Source organism: Phyllostomus discolor, chromosome 1 (assembly GCF_004126475.2).
Source record: "Phyllostomus discolor isolate MPI-MPIP mPhyDis1 chromosome 1, mPhyDis1.pri.v3, whole genome shotgun sequence".
Classification (NCBI taxonomy): domain Eukaryota; kingdom Metazoa; phylum Chordata; class Mammalia; order Chiroptera; family Phyllostomidae; genus Phyllostomus; species Phyllostomus discolor.
In genome coordinates this window covers 198,785,437-198,797,719 of record NC_040903.2, presented here as the reverse complement: position 1 = coordinate 198,797,719, position 12,283 = coordinate 198,785,437, and the positions used below count along the sequence as shown (strand labels likewise).

General features: G+C 43.0%; 1 protein-coding gene across 3 annotated transcripts in view; it reads left to right on the top strand.

Annotated features, from left to right (window-relative positions):
- The first annotated feature begins 138 nt into the window (after positions 1 to 138).
- The window catches only part of VIPAS39 (VPS33B interacting protein, apical-basolateral polarity regulator, spe-39 homolog), a 24,105-nt gene continuing 11,960 nt past the window's right edge, over positions 139 to 12,283 (top strand). Inside the window, exons 1-8 of one of the 3 annotated variants that reach the window (XM_028507535.2) lie at positions 139 to 290; positions 3,249 to 3,341; positions 4,000 to 4,102; positions 6,220 to 6,366; positions 7,406 to 7,444; positions 7,790 to 7,854; positions 8,818 to 8,874; positions 11,558 to 11,650. In XM_028507535.2, coding sequence (XP_028363336.1) covers positions 3,249 to 3,341; positions 4,000 to 4,102; positions 6,220 to 6,366; positions 7,406 to 7,444; positions 7,790 to 7,854; positions 8,818 to 8,874; positions 11,558 to 11,650 — 597 coding nt within the window. In that variant the 5' untranslated portion in view covers positions 139 to 290. The remainder of the gene's footprint in view (positions 291 to 3,248; positions 3,342 to 3,999; positions 4,103 to 6,219; positions 6,367 to 7,405; positions 7,445 to 7,789; positions 7,855 to 8,817; positions 8,875 to 11,557; positions 11,651 to 12,283) is intronic. The other 2 variants (XM_028507536.2, XM_036012684.1) reach the window with 2 other exon arrangements.

Here is a 12,283-nt window from a genome sequence, read left to right as displayed (position 1 = left end):
GTTAATAGTGAAGGAAACGACTTAGGCACTGTGCGCCGGCAATTCTGGGAGCTGTAGTTAATAAGCCCCGTGGCTTGCCCGGACAATGCCTAACTCTAGAGAGGGAAGAAACTACAACTTCCAGCATGCCTTGCGGAGTCTGTCGAGCCACACGTTCCCTCTGACCGCTGCGCCTCCCGGCGAATATCTCCTTCCGCCCTATTCTATGCCGCACAGCCAGTCTAGAAGGGCTTGTCCGGCGGCGGAAGAGCCTGGCGCTTTCCTGATTGGGAGGGCTCGGTGTGGAAGAGGTGAGGGTGTCCCAAACCCCTTGGGCTGTGTATTTGGCTGAATCCAGTCTCTTCGCACCCTGTTCCTTTCCACCCAATTCTTTAAGGCGTCCTTACACTCCCCCCACGGCCTGACTCTCTTCCGGTCCGAGCGACCCCTGGCAGGGAGACCAGAGTACGCTCAGGGTTGGAGCTGCGATTGAGCCCCGACGTCTGCTTTTAAACGAATATTTAGTATACCAAGGATCCACCGGGCTCTGGCAACTGCGGTGGACCCAACACTTCTTGGACGTTCGCCCGTAGTTTTAATTCACATTTACATCCATGTAGGACTGTTTTGGAAGAGGGCAACTCAATCTGAATCTAACTTCTCAATGGCTGGTTTCTGGGATGTCCTGAGGCGGGGAAACGTGTTGGTTGTGGAGGATTTTGTTTGTTTGTTTGTTTTTTCTGTGCTTTCTGTGTTTCTTTTTCATGTTTCTTCTGTTCCCCCTCGTGGGATCTTATTAAACAGGTGCTAATAAGGACAAGCCTCTGAAGTATTTTAAGTCATGTTAAAACACCCGTCTCAGTCATTCTTAAAATTGTACCTGGTTGCTTTATAACTTATGGAGTTATTAAATCTTTATCTCTTGACTTGCCAAGTAAATCTACGTCCTGATTTGGCAATAGACGGATTGTCAAGTATCCATCCATGTTGCATGATTGAGAAAAGATTCCAGAAATCCCTCTGGTGGATTATTGGGTTTGTTGGATAGAGTCTACGCCTATCTATAGATATTTACAGGTGTTTATTTACTATAATGAAGAGTGGCCTGCCCTAGTTTTCCCTGGAGTGCAAAATAGGACCATGCCAGTCAGAGTGGAAATGGCCCAGGAGGCCCTGAGCCAGGAGCGCACAAGCAATCAGCAAGGCGGCCTGGGCACCCAGTCCTTGTGTGCCTGGTTTCCTTCCCCAGGGAAGTGGCAGTGGAGTCTGCCAGGTCTTCCTTACAGTGTGCTTCTGAGGGGGACAGAACGGGTGCTCTATAAGTTGGCGCCGGTGGCGGAGACATTTATTTACAGTGTATGCTCCGTGCCCACCTGCAGTGTTTGTGATGGCCACTTAGGATTTTTGAATCAAATTGATTTATTTTAATCTTTAGGATTACTTAAAGTATTTTCTTTCTAATGTATTCCAAGGTACCATAATTTATTAATAATAAAAATTAATACTGAGCATTAATTTTGTGTCAGGCCTGTATTACCTGGTTTAGGCCTTGAAACAATCCTATATGGTAGGTTTCTATTTATTTATTTTTAATCCTCACTGGCAGATATGTTTATTGATGAGAGAGGGAGGGAGAGAGGGAGAGAGAGAAACATTGATTGGTTGCCTTCTGTATGTGCCCTGACTGGGGATTGAACCTGCAACCTAGGTATATGCCCTTACCAGGAATGGAGCTTGCAGCCTTTGGGTGCATGGAGTAATGGTCCAATCAACTGAGCTCCTGGCCAGGGCGCTAGGTTTCTATTATTAATGCCCATTTTACAGATGAGGAAACTGAGAGAGGAAGGTGTCAGTAAAATGCTAGGTACTTTGTGAGGTGCTTCCCGAGTCCTATTTAGTCTTCACTGCAACCCTGTGTAGGTAGGATGTCATGCTCTCCGAGGCTTAGAAGTAAAATTTTTTACCCACTTTGCTCGGAATTGGAGAAACCAAGATTTGAACTCAAGGGTACCTGACTACAAAGCCTATGCTTGTACCACTACAAGGGATGAGGTCCTTGTCTGCTAGCTTTTTATTTGGTTTTGACTCCCTGGAATTAAGGCTGCAAAACAATTTTTAAGTTACATCTGGGTTCAGTAGACTGGGCAGGGATCAGGTAGTAGAAAATTCCCAACCGTACCTTTGCCATCCCTACATTCCCTGGAAACAGTCAGAAAGGGAAGTAGAATTTGTTAAGGACCATTAATTAGAAGCCTCAACAGGACTGCCAAGATGAGTATTCATCAAACTTCTATTGAGAAAGGTGCTGCTGAGAAAGATGCTATTGAAATGAAAGGAAAAGCAAATTGATCCTTGAGAATCTGACACTGTGGAGCCCTTGGAGTTATTTTTGGTGCTGTGGAGTTTTGGATCTAATTCTTGGATTAAACTGGTTTCCACACTAATCCAGTTGGCATTGATAACTTGGTTTGTAATTCTAGGGTAAATATTTTTTTCAGACTGAAATCTAATTTTAGAGCAGTTATGAGAGGGATTTGTTGTCTTTTGACCAATTCTTTATATATTTGGTTGTTTTTTTGTTTGTTTTGTTTTGTTTTGTTTTCTTGGCCATGCCCGCATTTCCCAAGTTTGGGCAGATACTTGTTAATAAATTAATGAGGATTTAAAGATACAGACAGGGTTAAGTCTGCTTTTAATTGCTTTTATTCTTTCAGGCATCTCACAGGCAGACGTGAGAGTAAGACGGCCGTCAGTTTTGTTCACTGCAGTGCTCCCAGAGCCTGGGGGAGCTCCTCACACGTGGCGCTCAGGGGGTCTGTGTTGAACACAGCAATGCGGTTATGGTCAGTTTGTGTATGCTTTGACCTTGTGTATTCAGCAAAGTTGGCAATGCATTTCTAAAACACTTGCCTGCCTTGTGCTGTTAACTCTCTGTGTGCCTATGCTGAATCCTCCAGCTCCATTATAGGGTCCTTCAGGAGAGGAACTGTGTCTTGGCCTTCTTAAATATTCCTTATGACGCCTGAGAGAGTGCCTTGAACAAAGTAGGGGTTCTAGGGATGAATGACAGCTTGTGGGTAATTCGAGGATCAAAAGTGTGGTTTGGTCAGTTGGATGCCCAAGGATCTGATTTTACATGGCAAGTTCAGTGTTTGCTTTACCAGATTCTTTTACACAGCCCCTGATGACTGCAGGGAGTTTGTCGTTCGTGTGGGTGGGTGGGTGGGGAATCCAGAGAGGGACGTATATCGGTCTTCCTCTCACTCCAGATGAATCGGACAAAAGGTGATGAAGAGGAATATTGGAATAGCTCCAAGTTCAAGGCTTTCACCTTTGATGATGAAGATGATGAGCTCTCCCAGGTGGGTTTCTGTGAACAGTTGCCGAAGGTCTCACCCTCAATTTCAGAGGTCTGCAGTGCCTGTAAAATTCCTTCCCCTTGCACAGTTGGTGACCTGGCTTTGGGCCAGGTTTCCATTAGGCTCAGAAATGCTTTGGGTCAGATCTTTAGAAGAATGTTCATGAAGAGGAACCCTCAGAAAAGAACCAAAAGGACTGTAAAAACCAACTCTCTGTCTTTATATTCTTAAGATAATTTAATTCTTTCTGTTTTTTTCCCCCTAAGAACCCAGTCTTTTATCATGGGATATAATTCATTCTACTTGAAAGGTGGACTGGATTGAAAATTTTGTGTTTAGTGTGTCTGTCTTACAGATGGGGGAACACTCATTTTTGGAGAGGTGGATAAACCCACTCAGGTTTACACTGCAAGGCATTGCCAGGGATATGGTTAGAACTCAAAAGTGGCTCTGAGCCCTCCCAACTCCTTTGCCACTGGCCTGCAGCACTGGCTAAAAACCAGTTTGTTTTCTCGGCAAATACCTAGCAGGCTAGACTCTCTATTACAGAAGGTGGAAGTATTGGCCATCTTCAAGTTCCAATTCCTCAGTTGTTTTGGTCTTCAAAGAGAAGGGTGGGAACTGCTGCTTGCCTGAATGTCCTGCCTTATGTCCCCTGCAGTTAAAGGAATCCAAGCGCGCAGTGAATAGCCTTCGAGACTTCGTGGATGATGATGATGATGATGACCTGGAGAGAGTCAGCTGGAGTGGGGAACCTGTAGGAAGTAAGTAGAAAAGGCCCTACGAGGGGGGTGGTGTGCAGGGTTCTTGTCACTAATGAAGGATCCACTTGTTTGTCTCTTCGGTGCTTGTCACGGAGGGGCGTGAGGTTACACTGCTTTCAGATGCACACATCTGGAAATTGAACCCCCGGAGAAGATCCTTGGGGAAAGACAGCAGGAGTTCCCACGTGGCTAGGTGTGCTGTCCTAGAGCCAGTACTTGGCTGGCGATTTTGGACTCATTTGGGTGCTTGTTAAAATTAGATTCCGAGGCTTCACTCCAGAGACTCTGATTCCGTAGGTGGTTGGGGTAGGGTGGAGGGCGTCTCAGTGTATAAGCAGCACTGCAGATACTTCCCTTTTTTTTTAAGATTTTATTTATTTTTAGAGAGAGGGGAGGGAAGGAGAAAGAGGGAGAGAAGCACTGATGTGTGACAGATACATCAGTCAGTTGCCTCTCACATACCCCCAACTGGGGACCTGGCCCACAATCCAGACAGGTGCCCTGACTGGGAATTGAACCAGAGACCTTTTGGTTCAGAGGCCAGTGCTCAGTCCCCTCAACCACACCAGCCAGGGCACAGATACTTCGAATATGCAGTCATATTTGAGAACTGCTGGCTGAGGTGCTCATAACTGGTTGGCAGAATTGAATTCCTTGGCCACGAAGTCTTGCTGCCTAGCGGTTATATTACTTAGTACCTTTGCAGAGCCTATCCAGTTTTTAAGAATATTTAGTTCTTATTTTTTAAATAGAGAATACTATCATGTAATTTAAAAATCAAAAAGTATTGCCCTGGCCAGTGTGACTCAGTTGATCGGGGCGTTGTCCCATAAACCAAAAGGTAGCAGGTTTGATTCCTGATCAGGGCACATGCTTAGGTTGCAGGTTCAGTCCCAAGTCAGGGCATGTCCAAGAGGCAACCGATCAATGTTTCTCTCCCCCTCCTTTCCCCTCTCTCTCAGATCAGTAATCATGTCGTCGGGTGAGAATTAAAAAGTATTTAGGCATACAGTCAAAGGTTTCCCTGCCACACTGTCACGCACCTACTTAGTTCTCAGTCCATGCCCTTCTAGCAAGTAACTGCTATTGTTTGCTTCCTGTGTATTCATCAAAAGATTATTTTGGCCCTGGTGGGAGCTCATTTGGTTAGAGCATCATCCTGATACATTAAGGTTGTGGGTTCAATTCCTGGTCAGGGTACATACAAGAATCAACCAATGAATGCGTGAATAAGTGGAACAACAGATCAGTGATTCTCTTTCTCTTTCATTCTCTCTCTCCTTCTCCCTCAAAATCAGTAAATAAAAATGTTAAATGATTCTTTTTGCATTTGGAAATACGTGTAGGAATATATATTCTTACCTCTTTTCTATACAAGTGATAGCATACATCATACTCTGCTCTTTTTACTTGATGATAAAGCTCAGGGATCTTTTCATATTAGTACATAAAGGGCTTTCTTATTCTCTCTTTTTTAAAATCACAGTATGGTTTTACTATATATGGATTTACCATAATTTATTACGTCAGTTCACTATTGATGAACTGTAATTCTTTCCAATCTTGTATTATTTATTTTGCTACCAATAACCTTGTATTCTGCCCATATATGACTATATGAAAGATCAAGTCCTCGAGTGAAGTGATCGGCAGAGGGTATTTGCATCTGTGTTGGGTAGATCCTGCCAAATTGCCCTCTATGAGGGTTGTGCCAATCTGTACTCCCACCAGCAATGTCAGAGGGTTCTTCCTGTTTCCCACAGCCACGCCAGCACTGGGTATTATTAACCTAGGGGTCCTTGCCAGTCTTGGAGGGGACCAATGGTATCTCGGTGCACTTTTAATTTATGTAAGCATCTCATTAAGAGTGAAGTTGAACAGCTTTTCATGTGTTGAATAGCCACTTGAATTTCCCTTTTTGTGATCCATTTATTCATTTCCTTTGACCATTTTTCTGTTGACCAGACTGTTTGATTCTGTCCTTTTTCCCTGTCCTGATTTTTGGAGTCCATGTCGACCAAAGGACCAGGATAAAAAGCTTTTAGAATTTTTGGAATAGTTATTATCTAGGATTTATCTGGATAAGAATGACTGATTTAGTTCTTACTATCTCACAGGTATCTCATGGTCCATCAAAGAGACTGCTGGTAATAGTGGGTCAAACCAGGAGGGGCGTGAACAGCTAAGGAGCCGAAACAGCTTCTCCTCCTATCCACAGCTACCCAAACCTACTTCTACCTACTCCCTGAGCAGCCTTTTTAGAGGTAAAAAGTGATGGTCCAAGCCATAGGGAGTTCTTTTCCTTTTTTAAAAAAAATGCTCAGGTTATAAATTGTATTTACTCTGGAAGAAGATTATTGAAGGAAAAAGAATTATCTTTGGAGCTGGCAGTTGGGGATCAAGAGTAGGAGAAATGAGAGACATTCAGAGGGATTGTTCTGGGTTTCCAGAACATGAACTAAATCAGCATTAATCCCGTGACAGGCACTGAAGACATTTGCCTAGGTCAAAATTTCTTCCTACTCCTGTGCATTGCTGTTGAGTACCCTTGTGCACTGCTGGTGGGAATGTAGAATAGTATTGCCACTGTAGGAGACAATATGGCAGTTCCTCAAAAAATTAAAAAATTAAACACAATAACCATTATGATCCAGCAATCCACTTCTAGGTATATGCCCAAAAGAATTGAAAGCAGGAACTTGAACAGACATTTGTACACCAATGTTCATAGCAGTACTATTCATAGTAGCCAAAGGTAGAAATAACCCAAATGTCCATTGACTAATGAATGGATAAGCAAAATGTACATGCACTGGAATGTTATTCTGCCAAAAAGGAACAAAATTCTGATACATACTACAACATGGATGAGCCTTGAGGACTTTGTGCTAAGTGAAATAAGCCAGACACAAACAGATAGACCGTGTATGACTCCACTTGTGTGGTATCTAGAATGGCCAGATGCATAGAAATGGGGAGGAGAAGCATGGTTGCCAGAGGCAGGGGCGAGGGGTGGGGAGTGTTGTCGGACGGTGAAGGGTTCTGGAGATGGGCGGTGGTGATGCTCGTACACGTGAATGTGCACCATGCCACCTAACTATGGGCATAAAATGGTTGAAATGGTAAATTTTATGTATGTTTTGCCACAATTAAAACATTTTTAGTAGTGTCTCAAATTTCTGAAATTGAATAAAAGCTTTCTTAAGCCCTCTGTTCCCACATTGCCTAATCAGGTTTTATGCACACTACATTCATAACCAAATCCGATGGGTCTGACTTCCCTCGTGTGTTCTTCATCTTTAGGGAGGACGAGACTTGGAAGCTTCCAGTCCCTTTCTGATGGTAGGCATTGACCCTCTTTTCTTGGTTACTTTGGGAGACGTTACTGATCTGGGGTACAGTCTGGGGCGTCATGGAGAAGAGTGGTAATCAGGCGATTCGATAAGATTTCTTCTGAATCTATCATCATCATCATCATCAGAAATTTTTTGATTCTGAGTGAGGAGGTGTATTGCAGTTACAGTGGAGAGGGGCGACTTCTGCAGACACTGGCTTTGGGGAGGAACCGAGGTCTACTTTGGGCCCTAAAAGGTACCTTGGGAACCTGTAAGTCAAGAAGGAAGCTGTTGAGGAAAGGAATGACCAGAAGATGATGTCCTTCTGAGCCAGCTGCCTGTTCTCTTCTAGCTCTTTCGGACACTCCTGCCAAAAGCTATGCTCCAGAGCTGGGGAGACCCAGGGGGGAGTATAGGGTGAGTTATTTCTCATACTGGTTTGACCCGTTACACTGTTTAAAGTGCTTTGACATACGTTATCTTGCTTGACCTTCCCAACTTTTTGAGCATCTGTTATTTTAACCCCCTTTTATAGATTAAAAAATTGGATTTCTAAACATGAGGGCTTGCCTGGGGTCGCTCAGCTCGTACGTGTGGTGCTTGGACTCGGAAGTGTTTGTTTTCTGTTTCAGTCCTCGCACACTTTCCTTGCACATTACGCTACCTTTCAAAGGCTGTACTTGGGTGCTTTTGATCATCAGTGTGGTCTGGAAACTTGGAGAAGCTTATATTTGCATGAAGCACATAGAAAAGCAAATTGATTCATAAGGAAGAAACTGTATTGTAAGGTCCAGGAAAGGAACATGCCACCCTGGCTGGTGTGGCTCGGTGGATTGAGCACCAGCCTGTGAACCGAAAGGTTGCTGGTTCACTCCTGTCAGGGCGCATGCCTGGGTTGTGGGCCAGGTCCCCAGTTGGGGGCATGTGAGAGGCAGCCCATCAGTGTTTCTTTCACACATCACAACCCTGTTTTTCTCCTCCTTTTTCTTCTTCCCTTCTCCTCTCTTTAAAAATGAAGAAGTAAAATCTTTTTTAAAAAAATCCAGAAAAGGCACATGTTTTTCTTTTTCCTTATGCTGGTATAGCTATTAATTAGAGTCTCAGAAATGAGCTTAACTGCATCTCGGGGTTGGAATTCTGCGCCAATAGGCATAGCATTACTGATTTTGTCAATTGGTTCATTCCCTCTTCATTCATTTCTTGCTTGTATTGCCCATTCTAGCTCCTTCAGAAACTCAGAACGAGACTATTCCAGTTCATTTTTTCCCCATCCACTCCCCCCCACAACATACTTCCCCTTTAGGGACTGAGGCAGTGAGTCTGAGGTGAGGATCAGGCACACTGGTAGTTCCTGGGACTCACGTGCTGCCAATGTTCCAGGACTACAGCAGCGACTGGAGCCCCAGTGACACGGTGCGACGCCTCCGCAAGGGCAAGGTAAGGCCGCCGGACAGAGGGGTCTCGTGTGGGACTTTTTGGGAAGCTGGCCCGCTTATTCCCACAGGGAAGACTTCTTGACCTCTCTCTTGAGTTCTGTTTGTTAAATGAAGTTATTTTCAGGAGGAAAATAAATTCACTAAGATAGAAAATCAGCTGCAAAATTTGAGGTTCTCCAGAGTTGAGTGTTACTTTGACAGACTAATGGGGAAAGGGTAATAGATGGGAGGGAACAGTACTTTTAAGAATGAGAGCAATCTTTTATGTTTAGGTCTGTTACCCGTTATGAGTTAACTTCTATATAGGGTGGGGCAAAAGCAGGTTTACAGTAGTTCATATGCAAAACAGTTCATTCTTGTATTATTATTAATTACTGTATTATTTTCCATATGAACAACTGTAAATCTACTTTTGCCCTATTTATAGTGTGAGGTTAAGATTGGGGTTCATTGTTTTTTTCTCATGTACTTATTTTTTCTAGCTCTATTTTTCAAAAAGACTCTTTTTTTTCATTGAATTACCTTGGTACCTTTGTCGAAAATCAATTGGCCATATGCATGTAGATCTACTTCTGGACTCTGTTCTAGTTCATTGATTTATTTGTCTTTACGCCATCGACACACAGTCTAAGTTGTTGTAGCTTTATAGCAGATCTTGAAATCAGGTAATGGGAGTTCTTTAACTTTGTTCCTCAACTTTGTTCCTCTCTTTCAAAATTGTTTTGGCTATGGTAGGTCTTTTTCATTTCCATGTAGGTTTTAGTATCACTTTTCAATGTCTACAAAGGAGGTTCTGGGATTTTGATTGAGATTGCATTGAATTTATAGATCAATTTGGGGAGAATTGACATCATAATAACTAATGGGTCAAAATGGATCACAGACGTAAATAAAAATAAATACTAAAACCATAAAACTTCTAGAAGAAAATGTACGCAAAAATCTTTATTATTACCCAGGATACACACACACACACACAACAAGAAAAAAAAGAAAAGAAAAAAATGATTAAATGGATTTCATCAAAATTAAAAACTTTTGATCTTTGCACTGTTAAAAACATGGAAAGATCACCAGAGCTAAGAGACAATATTTGTAAAATATATACATTATAAATGATTTTCATCCAAAATATATAAAGAATAATGAATTATTTTTAGTAATAAGAAGATAAACAATCCAATAAAAAATTGGCACAAGAGACCTGGTAGATGTGGGGCTTTGTTGGTTGGAGCTTTGTCCCAATAGCCAGAGAGTTGTGGGTTTGATTCCCAGTTGGGGCAGATACCTAGGTTATAGGTTTGATTCCTATTCCGGGTATGTATGATCCCAGGTCCAGTGCTTAGGGGGGTGGAGGAGGCAGCCCACAGATGCTTTTCTCTCTCTCTTTTCTTCCTTCCTCTCTCTCTCTGAAGGCAATGAAAGGGTGTCCATGGGTGAGGATAAAAAAATTGGCACAAGATTTGACCATTTGTATCACAAAAACACACGTGAATGGCCAATAAGCAATTAAAAAGATGCTCAACATTATTAGTTATCAAGAAAATTTGAATTAGTCCTGGCTGGTGTGGCTCGGTGGATTGAATGCAGGCTTGCAAACCAAAAAGTCTCTGATTCAATTTCCAGTCAGGGCACATGCCAGGGTTGTGGGCCAGGTCCCCAGTAGGGGGCGCACGAGAGGCAACCACACATTGATGTTTCTTCTCTTTCTCCCTCCCTTCCCCTCTCTAAAAATAAATAAAATCTTTAAAAAAATATGAATTAAAACTAGGAGATACCACTATGCAGTCACTAGGATGGCTCAACTTAAATGTACTGATAGGCTGTGGAGGAACTGGAACTCTTGTATGGAGTAGATGGTAAAACTACTTTGTAAAATAGTCTGACAATGTATTACAAAGTTAATCATATACTTAATTTCACTACTGGACATTTAAAATTCAAGATAAATGAAAACATGTCTGTATAAATATTTGTACACAAATGCTTAGGGCAGCTTTATTCTTAATATCCCCAGAGTGAAAATCCAAATGTCCATCGGCAGCTAAATGGATAAATAAATGGTGGTGTGTCCATACAATGTAAAAATACTTACAAATAAGTAGGAGCAAACTACTCATACTCATCACAGCACAAGGATATTGAGTGAAAGAAGGCAGATACGAAAGAGTACACCATTGTATGATTCTACTTTTCTGATATTCTAGAAAAGGCAAAACTTTAATGACTAAAAACAGATGAGTGTTTGCCAGGGCTGGGGATGGGAAGAGGGTGTTGACATCAAAGTGGGCAAGGGAACTTGCTGGGGTGATGGAAGTACTCTGTGCCTTGATTGTGGCGGTGGTTACATGGAATTACATACGTGTCAAAACTCACTGAACTATGCACTGGAACACTTTATTGTGTGTAGATTCTATCTGGTTAAAAGAGAAGAGGTTCTCTCTACCCATTGACTTCGGCAGGACTTAGTCAGGACCTGACATCTTCTAGGGCGTGAGCCTGACTAGAGAGGGTGTGGTGGGAGCCTGCTGTCTCACCTTGTGCTGGGGACCGTAGTGTTCAAGTGGAGTGGCTTTCCTTGGGCACATTTCCTTTCATTCTTGCCTGTTCTTAGCATCCCGTGACAAAGGAATGTTGCAAACAGTCTTCTTCCTTGCACACTAATTCTGTTTGTATTCTGCCAGGTCTGCTCATTAGAAAGATTCCGCTCCTTACAGGACAAGCTACAGCTCCTGGAAGAAGCAGTAAGCATGCATGATGGAAACGTCATTACTGCAGTGAGTTGGAGTTTGTTTGTTGTTTAATTGTTGTTGTCATTAGTTTCTGAAAATCCAGTCACAATAGACTTTAACATTGTTTTTTAATTTTTTTAAAGATTTATTTATTCATTTATAGACAGAGGGAAGGGAGGTAGAAAGAGAGGGAGAGAAACATCAGTGTGTGGTTGCCTCTCACACACCCACAACTGGGGACCTGGCCCACAACCCAGGCATGTGCCCTGACTGGGCATCAAACTGGCGACCCTTTGGTTCACAGGCTGGTGTTCAATCCACTGAGTCACCAGCCAGGGAAGACTTTAACATTTTCATTTAAAGGTCAAGTAAGGATCCTGGGTTTCCTTTTGATGTGCAGGAGTCTAAGTAGTATGTGGGTTCAGCTGGCAGGACATGCACTGTGTGCAACTCTTGATTATAACTAAGAAGCAGTAGGTTGGTTACTATAATCTGAGGCGAGAGAGATGTGAGTGTGGGGAGGTAACTCTTGCCAGTATGGGCACGGGCATGTGGCCTCCCAAGGCACAGCTCAGTTCCAGATGTCCTCCACCGGTCCCTCCACCACATAGAGCTGTTTCCTGGACCTGCTGACTTCATGCCTAGATATCAGGTGCTCAGGGCAGGGCTTTGTGTTGG